Source organism: Pipistrellus kuhlii, unplaced genomic scaffold (genome assembly GCF_014108245.1).
Source record: "Pipistrellus kuhlii isolate mPipKuh1 unplaced genomic scaffold, mPipKuh1.p scaffold_m20_p_8, whole genome shotgun sequence".
Taxonomy (NCBI): domain Eukaryota; kingdom Metazoa; phylum Chordata; class Mammalia; order Chiroptera; family Vespertilionidae; genus Pipistrellus; species Pipistrellus kuhlii.
This window is the reverse complement of record NW_023425584.1, coordinates 25,179,502-25,203,921: the sequence shown is the minus strand read 5'-3', so window position 1 is coordinate 25,203,921 and position 24,420 is coordinate 25,179,502. Positions and strand designations below refer to the sequence as shown.

General features: G+C 40.9%; 1 protein-coding gene across 7 annotated transcripts in view; it reads left to right on the top strand.

Annotated features, from left to right (window-relative positions):
* Positions 1–24,420, top strand: part of LOC118711012 (protocadherin alpha-C2) — a 109,352-nt gene that overhangs the window by 78,189 nt on the left and 6,743 nt on the right. For all 7 annotated transcript variants that reach the window (XM_036423896.2, XM_036423901.2, XM_036423892.2 and 4 more), the window contains exons 2-3: positions 8,007–8,065; positions 12,964–13,052. In XM_036423896.2, the coding sequence (XP_036279789.1) occupies positions 8,007–8,065; positions 12,964–13,052 (148 nt within the window). The remainder of the gene's footprint in view (positions 1–8,006; positions 8,066–12,963; positions 13,053–24,420) is intronic.

Genomic DNA, 24,420 nt, shown 5'->3' with positions numbered 1-24,420 from the left:
ACATTAGGAGATTCAAGGAGAAATAGCCTCCCTAGATTAAAGGGTTTATAGTCAGACAAATATTTAACATAGGTCAGTGTAAAACAAATGGTTCATGTAGCCAATTGCCCCCAAGCAATAATAATAACAGCATAATATACTAATTAGACCAGATGTCCTTCCAGACATCCTTCCAGACAACCTTCTGGACAAAGTGGGGGTGGGGGTGGGGGCTTCGAGGGAAGTCCAGGTCCCAGGTGCGTGCCAGTGGCTGGAGGGAAGCCTGGGCCATGGGTGCCAGAGGGAAGCCGGTGCTGGCAGTTGGGGGGCGGGGGAGGAAGGCCTATACTTGCATGAATTTCATGCATCAGGCCTCTAGTGTTATATAAAGGGAAAGTTCTCTTTTGAAATGCTATAGGAGTGTTGGTTTTTAAAAGCTCTGAAGCCTCTATTTGCAATAGCTACAAATGCCTTGGAAAATGGATGGCTTACTGTACATGAAAGACAGGTGTTTGTAACTACAGTGGTTTTAAGTGGGCATAAGGCCAGCCTGCTCATTGTTGTAAAGAATGTCTGTAAGTTATTGGACAGTGCATGCATGTGTGGATGTGTTTACGTAGGTGTTTGTCTCAATAAGCATGCCTGAAATAATAGAGATCTGCTTTGTGGTCCTTTAAACTTGGATTTCAGAAGCCAGAAATTTCTCCACAAATAGTGATGAATTATTATCTTCTTATACAACTACTTTATAGTAATTGTCCCTCCTATAATTTTGTGATGCATTTTTATTGCCATTTTGCTGTCTTTGTTTTAATGTGCATAGTTTCACATTCTAAATCCATGCTACACTTGAGGAAAGTAATACATATATACAGAACCTCCCCCCCCCCAAACACACACACACACACACACACACACACACACACACACACACACACACACACCCAAACCAGAGCTGGGTTGAGAGAATTTTCTGTGTACATTGTAGGCAGATTTATCAGAAGAGCCTGATGTTAGTCAGTGCTGAGCAGCCATGGGAGGCAGATTGAAGATTAAGAAAAGCAGGAGGGAAAATCAAGGAACTTCTAGAATTCTTTAGATCATAGCTTTTGGAAGCATGTCAAAGGGATTGACTTTAAATAAGGATGCTGTAAGATATTTGCTTAACAAATTCCTGTGAAACCCTCTTGGGCCTCGGGTAGGCCACAGATGATGAAGAGGGATGGAGAGCAGGCCAGACAAGCTTTGCCACCAGCTGTGAGCAGAAAGCTCAAGGGAATGACATGCTTACCCTCTATCGCTTGGCTCAAAGCTTGGGGGCAATTGGCTACATGAACCATTTGTTTTACACTGACCTATGTGTTAAATATTTGTCTGACTACAAACCCTTTAATCTTGGGAGTGAATTCTATGAGAAAAGTGCTTGCTCTTGTGAGTTTGGCAGGAGAGTGCATGATTTTAATGAAGGCAAATTCCTGCCAGACACTCTGGGAAACCCAGTGAAGGGCCCTAAGACCTACAGATCCTGAAATTGTTGCAGTGGTGGGGGGAGAGTGTCGCATTGTCATAGCATGGCAAAATGGGAACAAAAATCACTCAACTCTGAAAGCCATCACTGCTAGATCAACCTGCTAAATCCCCATGTTGGGCTTTCTCTTTTCCATACCTAGTTACTGCAGATGGCAGGAGAGTCTGGGGTGCAATGAAGGCCATGTGCCTACATTAAAATCAGATGGGGATCGGACTACCCTGCTATATGAAAATATTCTACTTTGCAATATATGTATGGTTTCATTACTTGAAAATCACATTAAACATCAATAACGCGAGGAAGCAAGCTTAGAGAGGTTGTGACATATGATTCACTCTGCTTGTAGTATTTTAACTCATGTCTGTCTGAGTACAAAGACTATATTGTTTGAAATAGCATGAGTTTACAAGAATCCCAATATTTATACTCCTTCTGACGTGGGATACTCAGGCATTTAGGTTACTACTACTAGGTTCACCTAGTAGTGTAAATTAATTGCTTTTGGAAAAAGAGTAATTCCTTGCATAGAAGTAGGCCACAAATGGTAGGATCAATGAGTAAAAATGTTACTATCAAGCTAATATATTTTTACTTGTTTGTTTTACAATTTGCACAACCCATTAAGATCTTTTATCTTGGTTCTTTCCCTGACTCCTCTCTTGTCAGTTATTAAACACCAGCATTTAACAGCCCACTCTAATCTCTTGATGAGTTTCACCCCCCCAGTGAACCACTTGTGCAATGAGGTTTTTGAAGTAACTATTTGGGAATAGGGAAGAATTTCTCTTCAGAGATTTCTGAAAACCTGATACTGAATGTGGTTAGCACTGCTTTCAGAGTCTCCAAGTAAAGGAATAAAATCTTCTGGTGAATTCTGTGCAGTTATGGTCCTGTGACTACTACTGAATCCCTTTGAGCACTCTGGGCAGATTTGTTTAACTGGGCCTCAGTAGGACCAGTTGGTACAATATGTGATAACTGCCAAAAGACTAGCAGAAATGAGTTATTTTGCATTCATTTTCATTTATTTTCAAAGCAATTAGTAGTCACCAAATCTTCAGTTATTTCAGCCACTGTGTATACAGATTTACCTTAATTCTAGATGCAGTGACCTGGAGAATTAACACTTTTTGTTAAGTGGCTCCTAATTTATTTCCCCCCTGGACTAACTTTTCTCTCTAGTAACTCTGTCCTGGATCAGAATTTACACTTACTGTGAAGTGTTGTGGTGGCAAATTTGTAAGAAGTGCACAATGGGCAGAATAGGCGAAGAAATTGTAACTGTGAGCTTTCTATTCTAGTGTCTCATCCTTGAGTGGGTGAGGCTGTTTTGTTTTGCCATTTCCATATTGGTTATAGGACTGTTCTTCTGAGAAAAGGCTAATTTTCTTTTGTATGATAATAGAATAATTTCTTCAAATTACCTCCTTTTTCCCTTTTCTGCAGATATGCTGAGCCAGATGGAATTGTGGCTGAGCTCTTCTCTGTCTCTTTATCTTGTACATATTCTGACTGATGAAGAAATCTATTTATTGTAGCTTGAATGTCATTGGCTTACCCTTTCCTCTGACCCAGGAGTGAGCCGTCATATGGGCATCTGGTCTACCTCAGAACACTCTGCAGGGACACAGTCTGGCATATTATAAATTGTCTATTGGCATGCTGTCTGCTTGACAGAAGAGCAGAGTCAGTTCTGGATACTTGCCTTGGTTGGCCACCAATTTTTGCTTTCAATTGGAGGTCAGGATGATATCAGTTTGTAAATGTTTGAGGAAAAATTGTCATCACCATGCCCAGAGGTTGAACTAAATTTAATGGGGATTTACAGGTGTCTTTGTGACTTTTGTAGGACTTCACCTGTCCTCATGCATATTATAGTGTGAGTACAAATTTAGCTTATTCACGTAACATTTTGAGCATTGTAATCTTTAATCATGATTTCAAAAATCAAAGGCCAACAGAAATTCTTAGTGTTTTAAATTTGAGAGCCTAAATGTTATACAAGTTTTTCTTTCAAGAATTTGGACTTGAGAAATGCAAAGAAATATCTGACATTGCAAAGGTGACTAGAAATGTTAGTCCTTTGGCACATAAGCAGCCTCAGTTTGTTTCTGGCCTTGCAGGGTCCGAACTCTGGGCTCCAGGGAAGTGAAACTGTGAGTGAGAGAGTAACTGCTGTGTTAGCAGGCTGTGCATTCAGAATTAAGCAAACCTAGTACTTTCTGTTGTACTGAAACCTATTAGGTCTCTTTTAAAGTCATATTTATTTTACTTTCCTGTTCTGTGAATTAGGGGGTTGTAAATGGCTTCAGAGGCAAATATTTAACCTAGACTTCTCATGTTTATCATCTTTTTACTTTGCTTTACTAGACAACTAATAGGTTACAATGGTTATTTTAAATGTTAGATTCCTTTTTGCCTTAATAACAGTCTGTATGTTCATTTTCTATTGCTTTGTAAGAAATCGCTACCAATTGTTAAAAACAATACTCATTTATTATCTCAGGGCCTTCACGAAGTGACTGGGTTCTCTGCTCAGGTTTTCACAAGGCTGAAATCAACATGGCAGCTGGGCTGAGCTCTTTTCTGGAGGCTTTGAGGAAATAATCTGCTTTTGAGCTCATCCAGGTTGTTGGCAGAATTCAGTTGCTTGAGGATGGAGAGCCCCATTTTTTACTGTTGGCAGTAGATCACTCTCAGCTGTTAAAGGTTGCTCTCCAGCCCTTGCCCATGGCCCCCAACATCTTATAGTGGAGAATCTTCTCTCACATAGAATCCCTCTCATGCTTCAAATATCACTGATATCTGTCTCTGATCTCTAGACCCAGATTTAAAAGGCTCGTGTGAGTAGGCTGTTCCCTCCTAGATGATCCTCCTTTCTTAAGTCAATTGTGCCATGTAACATAACGTAATATGGAGTAAGATCCATCATATACAGTCTTGGAGATTATTCAGGTATATGCACTGTGGTGTGTGGATCTTGGGGGGCAATTTTAGGATTCTGCCTATCATTGTTTATATCAATGTTCACAGAGTATCACTGTGAAAAACCTACAGTGGATAATCCTTAACAGAGTCCTATTAGGAAAGAAAATGAGATGTTCTACCTAGTCTCATGTTTCAGAGGGCCATTTATTGATAGCTGCAACATGAATTTTCATGATAAGAAGAAAGCATATTATTTCCTGAGTAGACCTATGACTTTATGAATGACATAGGGTATTTTTTTAAAATATATTTTATTGATTCTTTGCAGAGAGGAAGGGAGAGTGATAGAGAGTCAGAAACACTGATGAGAGAGAAATATCGATCAGCTGCCTCCTGCACACCCCCTACTGGGGATGTGCCTGCAACCCAGGTACATGCCCTTGACTAGAATCAAACCTGGGACCCTTCAGTCTGCAGGCTGACACTTTATCCACTAAGCCAAACCAGTTAGGGCAACATAGGGTACTTTTAAAATACATTTTTATTGATTTCAGAGAGGAAGGGAGAGGAAGAGCGAGATGGAAACATCAATGATGAAAATCATTGATCGGCTGCCTCCTGCACACCCACTACTGGGGACTAAGCACACAACCCGGGCATGTGCCCCAACTGGGAATTGAACCGTGACCTCCTGGTTCATAGGTCATTTATGCTCAACTACTGAGCCACTCCAGCCAGGAGATATAGGGTATTTTTAACCTATTTTATTTTATATCTGTCTTGGAAAAGGTGATTCGCTTTTCTGTAGATCAAATATGCTATGGTAAAAGTAAAAAAATATCATTGCAGGATAAGTAAAATCTTTGTGTAATTTGGATAGAAACTTAAATGAGTTTTGTTTATCAGTTAATATAGAATACCTACTTGAGTTTCTTCACATTTGAAATTGTGTGATCATGATTCTACTAAAGGACTAAGCTTTGGAACATTAGACCATACTGGGGCTTTTCTCCAATAGAAATTAAGCATAATCCTGTGATGTATCACCCAAGAATTAAATAATGGCAATTAGTTCAAGGCCTTAATATATGTGTTCACTGTGTCAAGTATATCAGAAATCAGCCTTTCAACTTGAAATTTTTCCAAGTTTAATCAAAATTGGGTAAAATCTGTATACATTTCATTCTAATTTTGTACTATGTTAATATAAAGCAATATCTGGAAAATTCAGAAGTAAAACAGAGAAAAAAATTAAAAAATATATAATTTCATGTAAATTTATTTAAAACACAGACTTTCACATTAGGGAGACCTAAAACAACTATCAGCCAAATCCATCAATTAGGCAAGTAACTTAATCTCTCTAAAACATATTTCTCATTTTTATAATTTAAGTACAGTATTGTTACATGATAGTTTATTTACTCAAAAACATTTTAAAAAAACTTAAAAATACCTGAATCCTGCTAGGCTTTAAGGACATAGCTCTGTATTATGCATATTTCAGAATACTTTTGGTTTATGAATAAAACAGATAAATCATCTTTATAAAATATGTTGTGTAACAAAGAATGTGTTAGGATAAATGCAATGATACATAAAAGTGCTTATCCCATTGCCTAGTGTGGATACTTCAAACATTTATTGCTTTCTTCCTTACCTTTTCCCTGCCTGATCTTACTGCCATCATAACTATGATTCTGGCAAATGAAGTTCAGAAGCATCTTGGCTGCTGATGGTCTATTCTAGAAAATAGCAGCATGACAAATTAAATGTTGCTGAGGAAGTGTGTTTGTGTGATGAACTGAATTTCCTGGTCAGTCCTGCTAGAACTTTGCCATTCAGCAAAATGAGGCTGGTGATTTCATTCTAAATATCAAGCTGCAGCAATTTTCATCATGAATGTTACCCAATCATTGAAAAATTGGCAACATTAATTCAACAGATGTCCAAATCTTTCTTGAAGGAAGGTTCTCACAACTGACAAGCTGATGCTAAGGCTGCTGACAGTAAGGTCAAAGATGGTGATGATCTGATTAATAAAAAGTATTTCAGTCCTATTTTCAAGTTTATAAAAGGATTTGCAAATAGCTTCTCTTCTGTTCTTTCTAACACCACTGGTATAAATGGGAACCCTCTTCTTTTGTCGGTAGGCGGTTTTATGCTACTATATATGGACCATCCATAGCATTTTGTAAACTTAAAATAAAAAACGAAGATGAAGCTTGCATATTCATATGTTGCCAATAGATTGGAAAGGACCAGAGAGGACCGTTAATGCATGGAGACATAAAGCTGTAGCTTTTCCTGGGTCTTGACTTTTGCTGAATCTTTGAATACCATTTAGCCATATCAAAGTCTTTCTGGAAGTTGAGCTGCTAATCACTTCTCTAGATGTTGGGAAGAAGTGTGGTTATGAAATCTGTGCATCCTGTGAATGAACTATAAGAATGATAGGAACAAGAATTATTGGCATTTTGAAATAGTTTATTGGTATTACTGTGGCTTTGTGTCTACTAAATATGATCATTATAATCCAGAGGAAAATATAAAATACAATCTCTGTCTCTCATCTTTTCACTCAAATAGAACTCAGTATTTCGTGACAGGGCCACTTTGAGAGGAACATCTATCACGGGTTTTTCATATAAAACTTTTGCGAATTGACACTATGGTGATGATCATTGATTTTTGTACCCACTGATTCCTGAGTAGCTTCTATTCAGCACATAATTCCCAAAACAGTATTTATGTGCCCATGTCTTCCTCTTTGTCTCCTCCACTTTGGATTGACAGCTTGTGGACACATGGCAGCAGATCTTTCCAACACTTTGGTGGTGCAGAATGAGCCATCTTTTTACATGTCAGCTACTCCCTGTGAAACAGTTAGAGCGTAGGGAACAGCAGCTGAGTGAGGAGGTAAAGGACTCAGAGAAGCAGAGAATTTTATGGAAAGGATTATGTAGCAAAACAAGGTCAAACTGCACTGTGGTTTGTTTTCCTCTTCAATCTGCAGCAGAGGCAGTTAGTTACCAGTTGCTGGCATTATGATGGGGCATGTCGTGCTAGATCAAACATGCTGCAGTTTACAGACCCAGCAGCGGATTGCAGTGCTCTGCAGTCCAGCCAGACCAGCAGATCCTGTGTAGTCATGTGCCCTGATTCAGCTCAAACGCCAAACTGGGGATGTGCCCCTAATGGGAGGTTTAGGGCAAAAGTAACAAAAGCTTTTCCTGTCTCAAAACAGATGGCCCTTCCCAAGTGCTGCTTCAAGAATACAGACCTGTTTTTAGTGAGGTGGAGCCAAAGCTGGTCCTCACAGCATCGTTAAATCTGATTTTCTGTGATATTTAGCCTGTGCAGGGACCCTGACGAGATAATCTAATTTTCTCCTGAACTGTTATATATATGGATATCATCTTAATGTGACACATGAAATGGCTCCTTCAGTACTTTTATTTTTTTAGATGCATGGAAATATTTAAGAAACAACTAATCAATGAACATCATCACCGGGAGATAACACTGTTTGGTTATATTAACAAAAACTCCCTCTGTGATTTTTCAGCCACGACAGCCCAATCCTGACTGGCGTTACTCTGCCTCCCTGAGAGCAGGAATGCACAGGTATGTATTTTTCTCCTTCCTTTACCCAGAGGTACCTTGAACTTTGTATGGCTCAGATAAACTCTGTCTCCGGAAGCAGCTGTCAAAACTAGGAAGCTTTAGACACTCTGCCAGGAGAATGCAATTATTTTTCTCTGTGTCTATTCCTTGAAACATTGGAAGTGGTCAGTGCCAAATGCCTCTCAAGTGCTGGCAAATGCCTCCTGTAAAATTGCAGACAGGCTGCTGTATGCATTCTCTCATTAGAATTTCTATGAGGAAATCATTCCAACTCCTTTATCCCTTCTCTATCTATACTTTCGGTCTCCTTTTCCTTCTTTTACTTCTTCTTCTTCTTCTTTTTTTAAATCCTCACCTGAGGATCTGTTGTGTGTGTGTGTGTGTGTGTGTGTGTGTGTGGTTTTTATTTTATTTTATCTTTAGAGATAGAGGAAGGGAGAGGGAGAGGGAGAGAGAGAGAAAAAAAAACATCAATGTAAGAGAGAAACATTGATTAGTTGCCTCCCGTATGTACTCCAACTGCGGATTGAACCTGCAACCTGGGTATGTACTCTGACTGGCAATCAAACCCACAACCTTTTGTTGTACAGGATGACACTCCAACCATAAGTCACCCAGCCAGGGCTCTATCCTGTTTTTAAAACTTGTAATAATACTGATATGTTTGGACTTGAGTACTTTGTGTAATATATATGTACATGTTGTCTACCTTGATTTGCTATCACACATTGATAGTTATGGCCTGTCAGCCACAATAATTGATGATTATTCTTGCTCATGTTCACCCCTATTAGATAGAGTCTTTTTATCTTTTCCATCTTGTTGCTATCTTATGGCCATCCGTGGCTTGGGCTCTTCCGAGGATGAGCCATGTGAAGGGCCTTTATTAAATATCTGGAGACCAAATCTAGCTTACTTTATATTAATCTAGAGTAATAGTATTACTCTGAGACTCAGATTAAATATAATTTTGCTTTCTCTATTTTGTCTCTTTGACAGTAATTGATTAACAACCATTATTACCAGAACTGATGTAGTATCTATGCCATGGGGCCAAAGAAATGATATTTGTGAGCGTCTTTGGAAACCAAATGGGGAGGGCCAAGAAACTAGTGATCACTACTACCAAAGATATTTTGCTTTAAAGAAAAAATAAACTTCAAACTTAAGGCCCTCAGAATATCTGGGCAACTGTTGTTGTTTAAAAGAAAACATATATATATATATATATATATATATATATATATATATATATATATATATATTATTGATTTCACAGGGAAAAGGATAGGGAGAGAGAGATAGAAACATCAATGATGAGAGAGAATCATTCATTGATCGGCTGCCTCCTGCATGCCCCACACTGAGGATTAAGCCTACAACCTGGGCAGATGCCCTGACCTGGAATCGAACCAGTGACCTCTTTTTTGTTTTTGTTTTTTGTGTTGTTTTTAAAAAAATATATTTTATTGTTTTTTTTACAGAGAGGAAGAGAGAGGGAAAGAGAGTTAAAAACATTGATGAAGAGAAATATCCATCAGCTGCCTCCTCTGGGGATGTGCCTGCAACCAAGGTACATGCCCTTGACTGGAATCGAACCTGGGACCTTTCAGTCAGCAGGCCAATGCTCTATCCATTGAGCCAAACCAGTTAGGGTGAACAAATGACCTCTTGATTCTTGGGTCAGTGCTCAACCACTGAGCCACACCTGGCTGGGCTGGGCAACTGATTTTTGTGTGTGTGTGTGTGTGTGTGTGTTGGTGTGTGTGTGTGTGTGTGTGTGTGTGTGTTGTGTGTGTGTGTGTGTGTGTGTGTGTGTGTGTGTGTTTGTTTGTTTGTTTGTTTTTGAGGCCATGGAGCCTTATTTATTTATTTTGTTATTCCTCACCATAGGATATTTTCCCATCAATTTTTAGAGAGAGTGGAAGGAAAGGGAAGAGACAGAGAGAAACATCATTGTGAGAGACATATGGATTGGTTGCCTCCTGTACTAGCCCCGGACCAGGGTCAGGAGTCAAGCCTGCAACCGAGGTACATTCCCTTGACTGGATTGAACCTAGGACCCTTGGGTCCCCAGGCTGACACTCTCTCCACTAAGCCAAACCAACTATGGCTGAGCAACTGTTTGTTTTTTTTCTGTTTTGTTTTTTTTTTAAAGTTTATTTCAGAGAGGATGGGGGATAAAGAGAAATAGAAACACCAATGATGAGAATCGTTGATTGGCTGCCTCCTACACGCCCCACTCTGGGGATCGAACCCGAAACCCAGGCATGTGCTCTAACCAGGAATCGAACCGTGACCTCCTGGTTCATAGGTCAATGCTGAAACACTGAGCCATGCTGGCTGGGCTCTGGGCAACTTCACCAAGCCTATATCAATTGTTGAAGACAGAGCATACAAAGTATGTTGAGTTAATGAAAAATTAATTTTAGTCTATTAAAATGCATTAAATTAAAAAAATTAATATATTCTTAAACATAACATTACAGATTGAGCAGAAATCATTATACTGGCTGCTATTTCTGAATGAGAAGCAATGAGTGAAGAGCTGAACATTGGTAGTTGACTTGGTGAGATGTTACATTGGAACCTGGGTCATAATTTTAGGCCCAAAACATTTATGCAGAGGCCATAAAGTAGATATCAGAAGGATTTTTTTGTGTTTGTTAGAGACCAGCTATGCTTTTGCCTGCATCTGAGCTATTGTGTTGGAGCTATGCAATAGGAAAAGGCATGGTTTACCATACTAACTCTTTCCCTATTGAGTTAGTGCTTTACTTGAAAAGTACCAAAGTGATAACATACACTTTAAAAGTAAAATTTAGCTGGGACCGGTTTGGCTCAATGGATAGAGCGTCGGCTTGGGGACTGAAGGGTCCCGGGTTTGATTCTGGTCAAGGACATGTACCTTGGTTGCAGGCATATCCCCAGTAGGGGGTGTGCAAGAGGCATCTCTATCTCTCTCCCTTCCTCTCTGTATAAAAAAAAAAAAAAAAAAAAAGAAAGTAAAATTTAAATTAAAATACTAAAACATATCAAACCCTTATCCCATTTTTAAATGAAAAAAAAAAGTCAAACATGCTCCTATTCAGGTTTCAATTAAGATATGGATTTAAGTAGGATGAAAATTAAATAAAGCTAAATGTAATTTTTTACTCACAATATAGCATATTAACCATATATTAGAGTTATGCATGTGCTTGGCTTGGCCTTTCCAGCCTCAGGCATCATGTTACTATTACTTTGAAAAGTCTGCTTTGAGCCGAGCTGGTTCTAGGGTAGTTACATCTTCAGAATGAATCTGATTGAACCCGTATAATTTAAATCCAGGAATACCTGAAGGATATTAATATTTGGAAAAAAGAGAATATTCTAAGTTGTAGATGAAGGGAATAATAGCAACAGGTGAGAGCCTAATAATTGATTTCCCAAAGAGTAAGAGAATATTAAATTAATTGATGCCCTTCTCTCACAATAATTTAAGTTCACCTGTTCTGTTGCCTCATATAACCCCTTCAAACAGTAGTGTAAGTTTTATTTTAGCAACTTAATGTGCAAAATTAATGAATGTCTAGTTTAAAAGAGTCCTCTAATATTGGTGAAGATTTTCTTTACCCTCAGGGCCCCACTTGTTCCTTTCTTTCTTCATCCTACAAATATTTGGTAGTCTAATATGTGCTAGCATTAGATATACACAAATGACTACAATGTTCTCTCCACTCTTGACCAGTTTGTGTTCTATCTCTGCTTGCTTCTAATAGTCTCCCAGTTCATGTCTCACTTCCTGCCATATTTAAGGCTGAATTGATCTCTTCTGAACTGGGATCCATGAGTGGTGGTGTTACCCTTCCTCTAGTCCCTAAATGTAGGTTGGGTGGTCTATGAATGAATGATACAAAAAGAGCCCAGTTGGACTGGCTCAGTGGTTGAGCATCGACCCATGAACTAGGAGATCATGGTTCAATTCCTGGGCAGGGCACATATCTTGGTTGCTAGGCTCCATCCCCAGTAGGGGGCATGGAGGAGCCAGACAATCAATGATTCTCTCTCATTATTAATGTTTCTATTTCTCTTTCCTTTCCCTTCCTCTCTAAAATTAACAAAAATATTTTTTCAAAAGATACAGAAAGGGTAAAATAGAATATAAGGTTAATAATTAATTGGGTAGTCCTAGCTGGTTTGGCTCAGTGGAGAGAGCGTCAGCCTGCGGACTAAAGGGTTCCAGGTTACATTTCAGTAAAGGGCACATGCCTGGGTTGTGGGCACAATCCCCAGTTGGGAGCATTTAGGAGGCAGCCAATCAATGATTCTCATCATTGATGTTTATATGTTTCTATCTCTCTTCTTCCTCTCCCTTCCTCTCTGAAATCAATAAACATATATTTTTTAAAAGAAGGGGGGGGGGAAGGAATTCATTCAAAAAAAATAATTACTTGGGTAGCCAAACTGGAACAATATGACAGTTATCAGCAAATAATTTTTGTGTGTTTTCCTCTTTGCTATAGAGAATCCAGAAACAAGAGAACCAGCAAGAGAGGCTTGGGTGCTTTTGAGAACAAGCTCTCCTCATCTGCTTCAGCATTAAGATGTTAAGACAGCATTAGCCCTCTGATGGGTTTCCAGTTAGATTAAATGAAGACCATGGCATTAATGAAGACCAAAATTGCCATAAAAGTAAAACATGCTTATTGCCTAAATATAGCAGGCAGTAAGTCAGCAATGCTTTTGCAGTTTCTGCAAGGTGACTGCTCAGCAGTAATTGCTTCTGTTCGAGCATGAGTAGAATGTGTTAGCTGCAGCCCTGCCTCCAGAGATGTATAAGTACTTTCTGAGGGAGGAATGAGATTTGGAAAGGCATTTATGGTCTAATTGTTATTTGGGTCTATGTGTTTACTCAGCTCTGTGCACCTGGAGGAGGCTGGCATTCTACGGGCTGGTCCAGGAGGGGCTGATCAGCAATGGCCAACAGTATCCAGTGCAACACCAGGTAAAGACCCAGTGTCCCTCCCTTCTTGCTTGAGTTCTGGAAAGCGATTACATAACCTGTTTTTGTAAGACCACGATTGTTAATGGCTCTCTATTTATTCTTTCTTTTCCTTACATGTATGACTTCCTTCCATAGATGGTTATTTTGATAACCATAAAATGCGTGTATGGTGTGTGTGTGTGTGTGTGTGTGTGTGTGTGTGTGTGTGTGTATGTATGTGTGTGAGAGTGATTTTCTAAAATAATCAGGTAACTTTCAAATGTTTAGCTTCTCTGAGTTTCACAGAAATTTGGTGGCCTCATGAGCAAAAATGACACTGGGAGCAAAGACCTTTTGGTTGAAGACAATGGAAACCCAGTCAAAATAGTGAGCAAAAGGGAGATGATAGGTAGGTAGGTAGGTAGGTAGGTAGATAGATAGATAGATAGATAGATAGAATGGGGTTTTTCATGGAAGTAGAAAGTTATAAGAACCAAGGCATCACTCTCTGACTTAAAATCAAAGTCAGATCTGCTTCTTTCTGCGCAACTACATCCTTCTGTAGACTGACCTTTACTGCCTTAACATGCATGTTGCCAAACATGACTGCCTCGTAGTTTTTTAGTTCAGAGGGCCAATGGAGACAAATTCCTAATTCAAATTTTCAAGAAAAAGGACCTGCAAGGTTGAATCAAGTCACATTTTCTTAGCTTCCTTATTCTTACCCAATCACTAAAGCAGTGTTATATAACAGAAAGTTGGCTTTGGAGGCTCATCCCTGTGGCAGTTTTCAGAAAGGAAGGGTTATGGAGATCGCAAATGGTGTCTTCTATAATCCTCTATGAATAGAAAATCATGATGATGATTAGTTAATAAATTATTGAGCCATATATACCTAGACTCAGTGCCAAGCACATTACATGTGATTTCAGTTATTTGTCATGACAATCTTGCAGGGGATTTAGTATGTTGATTTCATATATGAGAAACCAGAAACACAGAGAGGTTAAGAAACATACCCAGGTTCATGTGTCAGAAGTAGAGTCAAACCCAAATGTGTTTTGCTTCATAGTTAAGTGTATCTAGCACTTATATTCAGAACACGCTGGCTTGCAAAAATGTACCCAAATTCAAGTACATACTCACATACATAATAGATGACATAAGTTTGTGTGTAAAAAGTACTTTCCAAAAATACTCAGATGCCTTTCAAATGATTAAGCTATCTAAGTGACATGTGCAGCTAAAGGCCCATTTTTGCTGGCAACTCTAAGGACTTTCATTGATTCTAATCAGCCAGCATTTGCTATTTATGAATGTTGCATAATTTAACTAAAAGTCACATTTGTCAAAAAAACAAATGTACAAGTTAAAGCAATTCATTAGGGAGCTAATATTGCCAGATGGCAAGAGAAGAACATTCATTGTCAAATCTGTAGCCCCAATGCCAATGATGGAGTGAAGAAGTGATGGATGAGCAGGTGGGTTCAGACTGCCAAGTGTTGCAGGATGGGGAGGCCTCTGGAAAGGTGAGAACTGCCCAATCAAAGCAGCCACACGAAGTCATGCCCTGCTACCTTCATGTCAGGGCTTTTCTTGTTCTCATAGGTCAGTCTGGTGAGCCAAGAACTAACTTTGAATACATTCCCTCTTTCATTGATGATGCTGGTTGATATATATTCCTAGGCAAATGTGAAATAGGGACTGTGTACTGATGATTTCATTTGCATATGGCTCGATCTCTCCTTCAGATTCAAAAGAATGTTAGGAACCCATCTTGTTGCCAGGAGATAGGGAAGGAGTTTCCATTTCTCCCCTTTCCTACTGTCCCAATCCCTCTTGTGTAATCCCTTTTCTCCAGGACTGTGCTTGGCTGCTGACTCATGAGTCACAGTCCTCATGGACTAATCTGGACAGAGCTTACATCTTCTAGCTACTCCCTGAGTGACATAAACCATATTTTTCAACATCTCTACATCCCAAAGATCTGAAGTTAAAGATATATTCCTCTACCTTCTGCTTTGTCCTTTGGTACTCTTAGGTTTTAGGGCTCAAAATACGTTCTTTACTGTTTGGAGGGAATATGGCATAAAGATTAAGATTATGATGTGGTGTCAGATCTGAACTGCACCACAATTCCAAACTGACTTGCTGGGTGAGCATAAGCAAATTGCTTAAATTCATGTTTTCCTAATAACCTATCCTATAAATTGGGTATAAAAATAACACCTATCTTATCGAGTTGCCATGGTAAGAAAAAAGAGCTGACTATAGTGCTTGACAGATAATATTAATAGATGTCTAATCTTTTTACTTCTTTTTTTCTAAGATACTTTTGAGCAATATATGATGTGGCTGGACTTGGCTGATAGCCTGGTAACCAGAATTCAATAGTTCCCATTTCTAGGCCCAGAAACAGACATTCTGTAGTTTTTGGGTCATCCCGACATCTATACAGTCCATTCATCCCTAGCCACCCTAGTGGGGATGAAAGAGGGATTTATTAATTCTGCCCAAAGAAAAGGAAAATGCTTCAAAAAGCTTGGTTGTTTCTAGTACAGCCTGCCTTTCAGTGCTTCTGTTGTCCTTCAGTGTTTCCTGTTGAAGATGCAGCTGCTTCCAAAAGGCTTTCTCCTGGTTCCTGAATCTCCTTACTCTGGTGTCTGAGACCTCATGAATCAGCACCTTCTCATGGCGCCCACAACAGCTGCAGTCATGGCATTAATTGAGAGAGACCTGCTGTGCTGGGATCCCCATTCACATGTGTTTCTTGCAGTTGTTTTTCTTCCATTGATGAATTGTTTTGCTTTGTCTCTAAACTGTTCATTTATGTACACAGTCCACAAAGGCCCTGCTCTGCAGGGATCAATGGGGACAACACCAGGTGATGTTTCCTGCAAGATAAACAACTCAAGCATTACTTCCATTATTCCTGATTCCTGGCCCCTTTCTCCAGGCTCTCTGTATAAGCAGACCTGGCCCTCCAGCTTCTTACTTTCTACTCAGATTCCTGTGAGACTGAGCAGAGAAAGAAATGGCTAAATAGGGAGTGCAGGGCATTTAGCCACAGTCTCTTCTCCAAGAGGAGGAATGTGTTTTTGAGGAGAGGGGCATTAAAGGGCCAGCCATTCATGTTTACAACTCTAACTTTCTTAATGTGAATGCTCTGAAGAAGTTTTAATGAAGTCTTGTGACTAGTTCCTAGAGGAAGTCCCAAGAAGTTGTAAAAAACACACACACGAACAAAACTGCCCCTGCCTTCGAGAGCTGGTCTGGCTTCAGGGTGCCAACCTACTTTGCCATCTCCCCCTGGTTCATCCAGGCTCCTTTTTCTACATTTCATGGGAGCTCAGGACTTACCTAGGGCAAAATAAATTGTTTTTGGAGTGGGAGCTATTCACTATTTTCAAAAGAGCTTAGGGAATTCCAAACACACAGCACTGCCAAAGATAACTTTATAGGTTGTCAAGCAACACCCCAGGGGATCCAGGACTGGATCTTGATGATTAGTGAGGTAGGGGAGGCGACTAAGGCAGGGAGGCTTAGTTAGAGAACCTTAGTTTAGAGAGGGACTAGGCAGTGGTTCTCAAAGGATGGTTCCCAGAGCAGCATCTCTAACAATACCTACTGAACCAGATGGTGGGGCCCAACCATCTATTTTAACAAGCCCTCCATGAGATACAATGGGCCCTAAAGTTTAAAAACTGCTCTAGAGAGTCAAGAGTAAATATCCTCAAAGTTGTCTACTATCTTTGGAGGCTCAGAAACTATGCAGGGAAGCATCAGCTTCAGATTCTTGCAAGAAGCAGGAAGCCTTTTTCCCTATCAGAGAGAGAATCACTAAGAGCTCAGGCTGTGGGTCAGAGAAACTCTCCTTTGGATTCTAGTTCTGCCACTCAGCAGTTGTATGTCCCTGGGACCATTGCTTTACTTTTTTGATTCCCAGTTTCTTCTGTAAAATGAGATAATAACCTTGTCTGCTGTATAGGGTTGTTGCAAGAATTAAATGTGATAATACACACACATTACAGAGCCTAGTAAATGGTAGCTATATCAATGTCTTGTCAAGGTATAGATGTATCCTTCAGCTTCAGAATGTAGGTCTGAGTTGTACTGAGTCACTTCTATGGAAAGCTCTATCATACAAAATATTTTTTGAAAGTGCCTATCTTTTTTGTGTCCTTGGGGGATGTTGTTGCCCTGGTTTACCACGTCTCTTTGCTCTGTGGAAAATGGACAGAGTTTATGTGTCCTACTTTTAAAGGAGGGTTCAGGCTCTTAATTGTCTTAGAGATTCCTTGCCCTCTGAGAAAATCAACTCCCCACCGAGGGCCTCCACGAAAACTCCATCTCTGACTCTTCCCCAGTAAGAAGTCATGAGCCTTAATATTTTGGAATCCATTTAGAACTGCCAACGTGAATTTTTCCACCTCGTGAGCAAGTGCAGCCTCAGGCCTTGTTTGAGAACTTGGAAATCACGCTCGCTCACTCGCTGTTCCACTAACCCGCTCACCCTCAATTTCTGTTGCCATGGCAATGATAGTCCTGGGAGGTGTGTGCATATCCTTATTAGGAAAAGAAATGAGATCAGCAGTCTCTGTGGGTGGGGCAGCTCCCTCCTGCTAGTATCCTCCCTCTCACCTTGCACCTCACAGCTTCGAGGAAAGTTGAGTCCTTTAACTATGCCCTTTTACTATGTGGGGTGTGGAGCTCACCTTGTCTGTTGGAGTTCTCTCTGTAGCTTACTTTGTGTATTCTGACTTGGCCTGCAGAGAGCAAGAGCAAGATGTTGTGCAAGGAGAATTAGAGTACTCTGCCTAGGAGAAGCCATGAAGCTTAAGTCTGCACTTAAGCTATCTACCCACAACTTTCTGCATCTCCTTCTTAGAAGAACACTACACCTTCAATTTTTTAAAATATACTTTATTCATTTTTTTTTTTTACAGAGAGGAGAGAAAAGGATAGAGAGCTAGAAACATTGATGAGAGAGAAACATTGACCAGCTGCCTCCTGCACACCCTCCACCGAGGATGTGCCTGCAACCAATGTACATGCCCATGACCGGAATCGAGCCTAGGACGCCTCAGTCCACAGACTGGCGCTCTATCCACTGAGCCAAATCAGTTTTGGCTACACCTTCAATTTTTAATGGTCATGGAGATAAACAACTAGAGTGAGGACTTTCTGGTTTTTCTGAATTTAAACATTTCTGTTTAATATATAGATTATGAGGTAATTTTTTTCTCCACCCTGTAGTTCATGCACCTTGCTCATTTTTCCCTGCATCAACTCTTCCAGAATTGGTAGCCCTGGCATAATACAATCCGGGCTTAGGCCATGATGCACAATAAATCAATTTCTTCTCTAATAGTGGTTCAAAACAGAGATCATGTGCCTCTTGAAAATTCAATCCTGTGTGCCCTCAGCTGCATACTGCTGGACTGAGCAGAGAAGGGCAGCAGGAACTGTTCCCTTAGTCTGCAGTTCCCTTCAAATCCCACAGATGCAGAGAAGCTGCTAAAGCAGGGTCGGGAAATGGAGACTCATTACAGTTACTTCAGTTATCATTGATCCCTCTAATGTACCACTGGAGCAGCACAGGCTGGCCCCTGAAAACTGCATCATGAGAAACAACTTTTGAGTATGTCTTAGAAAAATGGTACACCCTATCCTTCTTTTGTTTAAGAGTGTTGCACGGGACAGCAAAGATTCTGAGTTACCCTTCCTTCAGCTTTCTCTGCACACCATGCTGTGCACCTGAATTTTTAAGCCTCTCCTCAAAAAGGAAATTCAGGTTTCTCCAGGGAGGATCCTAGTGTCACAAAGGGCAAAGGAAAAGGGGTCACCAACTCTGCCACTTGACTTAATTCAAAGATGAAAGGCTACCTGTGTGAGAGCTTTGTGGGGAAGGGGAAGAGGAAGAGGAAGGTAGAACTCCACACTTCATTCTATAGGAAAGATTATTTGAATTGTTGGGATCGGTGGGTTTGGAGCTCCTTTCTGATGGTGCTTGGACAAGAAGCACCTACTTATGACCTGGATCAAGAGCAGAAGAGTAGTGATAACTTTTAATCCCTTTGAGTTTTGCAGCTGCAGCAACTGTTGCCCTCAGCCATTCTGATTCTAGTAAACTAGAAGTGAAAGCCTGTCCCAGCAACAGCAAGCATCTTTAATGACAAATATTTTCAGAGGAACTTGGCCCAGATCCCAAAAGAATTTGAAACGTTTATTTTCACAGAGGCGGTCACTTTGCAGTTGAGAAGGTCATTGCCTAATCTGGAGAAACATATTCAGGTCAAGCACTGCTAGAGACTATGGGCCTCTAGAGAAGGGTCATAGAAGAGAGCTCGTGGCCTAGGAGCCTGGAAGGAAGCATGTGGATTGGAGAGGAGCCTCTCTGCCTCAGCACTTGGAGCTTGTTACCCACAGTCAGAAAAAGGAGGAGGGCAGAGATTGATGCCATTCCAGATGTCAGGAGACAGGGCAGCATATATTACCTGTCCTGTATGCATCTAGTATCTGTCTAGGTGAAAGCAAATTAAAATATGTACCCAGGACTTCCCTGAAGAAGTAATTGCAGAGCCTGATTGGGGTGTGTGTGTGTGTGTGTGTGTGTGTGTGTGTGTGTGTGTTGGGGCTTGTGGAAAGTGGAGCAGAGGAGGTGCTTTGTCAGTATTCTTATATCTCACTTGCTTTTCCTCAATGAGGCATCCTGTGTCAGGGTTAGGGATGAGGGTGATTTTGGGCCAATTCCATGGATATACATGTATTCAGGATTTGGTTGTTGTTGTTGTTTTTTTGGTGTTTTTTTTTTTTCTTTCATAACAAAAACTATTCTCATACTAGCTATCTCCTTGGAATCCAAACAGACTAGGCACCTCCAAAACCTAGAGCATCTGATTGGAGACTCTCAGCAGTTTTGATTGGAGAATAAACCACCCCTTATGCCTCTGACAGTGATTAAGCAGGAGACCCAGGAAAGAGCTTCCTTGGAGTCCAGCATCTCCTGCAGGCTCCTGTGTCATCGAGATGTCAATAAAACTGCTGTCCCTGTTGTCTGCAGTGAATGGGGTCCTGTTTAGTCAATGATCAATGTCATGTCAACTTCCCTCTATTGGGCCAAATATAAATTGATTCTAAATATCTGCCTTGGTGAAATTTTTTAAGGATGTTGAGCTCTTCAGTAGCTCTCTTTAAATATGGGGAGTTAGAGATGTAAGTTATCTGCTTTGATCCTTTCTCACTCAGGGTCACAACCTTGCCTCCAGGACGCTAGCCTCTAAACGGTAATGATTTGGAGGACACTATGAAGATCCTCACAAACCCCACTTCATAGGCAGGTCCCTAGAACTCCTCCTTAAACCACTACCATCCCCACCATTCTCTTTAAAATCACTCATTCATTCATTCAAACATTCATTCATATACTCTCCCTCATACACACACACACACACACACATACACACACAAACATAAAGAAGTAAAATATTAGAATATCATTCCAAAGGTATTTTCCCTGGCATGGCTTCAATATAGAATTTTGTTGGAATATTCTACTAGTATATACTTATTGAACCAATAGTTATTAACCATCTGCTTAAGACCAATCTCTGTTATAGGTGATGCAAATATAATATTCAATATAACACAGTCCTGTCTTCATAGTGTGGGGAAACAGAAATGTAAAGAAATAAAACAGAATTATTACCATATTATGCGATAAGGACCATAACAGGCAGGGCCAATGATGGAAAAGGAAGCTGAGACAAGCCACCAGGCCTCTCAGTCCAGAATGGGACTCAGATTCTATCTGTGTTGTAATAAAAACAAGCCCCTGTAAATATGGTAAGCTGGTTCACCTTTCCGGAGAGTCCCCCAGATCATTTTCACTGGGGTCTAATGCTCCCGCAATAACCATGGATACTGGATGTTGTGGGAATCCAGAAGATGGAATTGGGGACTTAGGGGACCAGGTCAGATTATGTGACATGTAATTTGGGTATTGAAGCATGGCAAGTAGGATGTGGGGAAAAAAGATAGTTCCAGGAAAGGGAACAATACATGCATTCTAATAAATAAATAAATAATAAATAAATAAATAAATAAATAAATAAAAATCCGAAGTGTGTAATCTGGGTAAATGGAATGAGTACACCTGAGGAGTAGAGAGGGATGAAGGACTGTTGGAAATGAGATCAGAAGGCTAATCTGACGTCAGATTTTGTAGTTCCTTAAAAATCCAGCTAGAGAATTTGTAGTTTCATTTGCTAGCCATGGAGAGCCACTAGAAGACTTGTTAGTTTTTAAGAAGGAAGAACGTATAAGCCCCCTTTGCTCTATGAATCTTTAAAACAACCTATAATATGTGAAGATTAACTCATGAGCTATCTTATCAACTTAGTGCTTTCCTCTACTTAATACAAGGCTTGGAAACTTTGAGTGTCTAGAAATGTGGCACCCAAAGTGGGGTGTGTGCAGCATTTTTGTAAAAAGAACCGGCTTTGGGAATTTTCTTAGGTAATTCTGTGGATCTGGTTTTGATTATGCCTGAGAAAATATGGAGAGTGAAGGGCAGGTTTGTTTAAATTTGTGAGCTTAAGGAGGCAGTGTGGCATTGCATGGTGCCTCAGATCCCCGTGGTAGCACTTAATTGTTGTGCCTCAGGTTTATTAATGTGTGAAAGATGCCAGACTGTAGGCTGCTAGAGGGATTAAATGAGACAATAGATGCAAACATGCTTAGCTCATGCTAAGCACGCAAACATGTTAGCATTTCCTCAATGTAACATTCTGGCATTTAGCACAATACCTGGCACACGATAAATCAGGTTCAAACTGTTCAGTTTCAATGGAGTGGTATTGCAGTGCAGAGTGTGGGGGGTGGTGGAGATGAGGAGCCCATGACTGTTTCTCTTGCTCTCTGGCTGCAGTGTTCTGACAGCTCCTCCATTTTATACCCTCAGTGAAGGGACATCGCTGCTTGTCTAGAAATGGTTGCTCGAGGCTGAGAAGTGACACAGCAGCACAGAGCCTGGGATTGCTGACAAATTTAAGAAGCACAGATTGTAGCAGAATAAGGGAAGAAGGCTGGGGAAGAAAAGTTTGAAAACTCAACCAAAGCCAGAAGCAGGTGGAATGGTTATGCCATACACAGATCTGGGTGGGATAGGGAGTCAGCGTGAGACCCTGGGAAAAGTCACTGCCAAGAGCTGGTGCTGAAGGAGGAACCCAGCAGTGGCGCTGGGGTCCAAGCAAGGCTGCCCAGCACTTAGAAAAGCCCTGTGTGGCTTCATATTATGCTGTAGCTATCTTTAATTTCTTAATGATTTTTTTAAAGGAGCCCTGTGGTTGTCACAGAAACAAGGAATGTGATCATTAAAAAAAAATTTTAGCTGACTATGGAGACCTAGGAAGGTTGAGACAGGCTATTCCGATTTTTGAATCTGGGTTCCTAGCCCGTGAAGTCTTTATACTCTAAACCTAGAAATGGCAGAGTTATTTTGGGCACAGAACAAGAGCTGAGGCTTAAAAATACGCAACTGTATTTATCTCTTCCTCTCCAAGATTTCTGAAAATTAGCCCAGCTGTGGCCTGAGGCACCAGGCAGCCACACAAGTTCCCCCAGATCACTCAGCCCGCCCAGGGGAGGGGAGACACCAGGAGTGGCAGCCCTGGGGAGTGGGACCATGCTGGCCTCCCCATCACCAGGCCTGCCTTCTGATCACAGGCACTCTATAGTCCCTTTCCAGCCGCTCCAGGGTCAGAACACTAGGCCTGTGAATAGAGCTCAGCTCTGTCTCCTCCCCCACCCCCAAAGCTTCAAGAAGTAAAAAGAAATAAAAACCTGTTACAGAGCAGGGGAGTCAGTGAGAGAATAATTGTTTTAGCTTTATTACCAAATCCCTCTGTGATTCAGGTCAAATCACCTTATAATTTAGGCCTTTGGTTTCCTTATCTATAAAATGGAAATCTTTTATATATATATATATGTGTGTGTGTGTGTGTGTGTGTGTGTGTGTGTGTGTAAGATAATGTATTTTTAAATAAATACATACATATGCAAAATGCTTAGTAAAGTGCCTGACCCATCATAAGTAATGGATCAATATTCCTTAAACAAATGAATAAATCTGCTGCTGTGCTGATCATACTACATGTAAAATGCATGAGTTGTTACTCTGCACCAGGTACTACCTTATGTGCTCTTTAAGGATAATTGCCAATATCCATCATGTTTTATAGACACATCTGTTTTATATATAAAAAGACTAAGGACCAATGGTCACATGGTTATTAAATGGTGGGATCTGGCAATCTCACTCCAGTTAGGAGATCCACATCCTGAGCTGTATATGAAGGCTCTTTGAAAACTCTGAAGCATTAGACATTTACATTAAATGTAAAAAAAAAATTACATTTAATCCTAAAACTGCCCATGAGGTGGGTGCTATTGTCCCCTTCACACATGAAAACCGAGGCCCAGAAATATCAAATAATACCGTATTCTAAACATCACATAATTCACACTAGCTAAATCTAAACCTACTATTCTCATTACAGAACCTTAAAGTCTTACAGGGAGCAGGAAGTATATTTTTACACTTCTTGTTTCCATGGAAAATTCTTTCCACTGTCAACCGGAGGACTACGAAGCCGTGGGGGAAATGCTAGCCCAGGCGGTGTGAGCTTTCTCCTCCTCTCTCTGATCTAGGCAGGGTTTGGGTTTCAGACCTCGGCTCTCCTATGCGTTGTGGGCTGTAATTACTTAGATTCGCGTCGCCCGATTCATAAAGGATTGAGGGAGGGAGGGAGGGAGGGAGGAAGGGAGGCGGAGCTTGTTCCAGCAGTCCCCACACCCCGCAGACGGCAGGAGAGGGGGAGGGGGAGGGAGCTAGAGATGTTTTACAACCTGGCCTTTCAGCGGGTTTGGTGGCGGATGCTTCTTGCCTTTGATTAGGCTGAGCGTGTGTAATTCTACAATCTGCTCAGTCCTGTCACACACACACACACACACACACACACACACACACACACACACACACACACACGAAGAAAGGGCAGATGGGAGATGGAGAGATGAAATGGTTGCTCAAACCGAAGAAGGCTCCAATGAAATCGGAGCTGCTTAAGGGCTGCGGCGGCTGGCTCGGGTCGGGAGAGCAGTCAAGGGAGGGGCTGAGGCAGCGGTCCCTGCTCAGAAACCAGGATGTTCACTCGCAAACCCAGAATCTGCAGAGCCTTCTGTGTCCTGCCTCTTCCCAGCGTCGCCAGAGGCAGAGCATCTGCGCCCCAGAACCGGCATCCAGGGGAGCTGTCTGGCGGGGCGAGAGCGGCGGTCATCCTTTAAAAGCCTTCGCTGGCTGCACCAACCGAGCAGAGCGGGCGGTGGG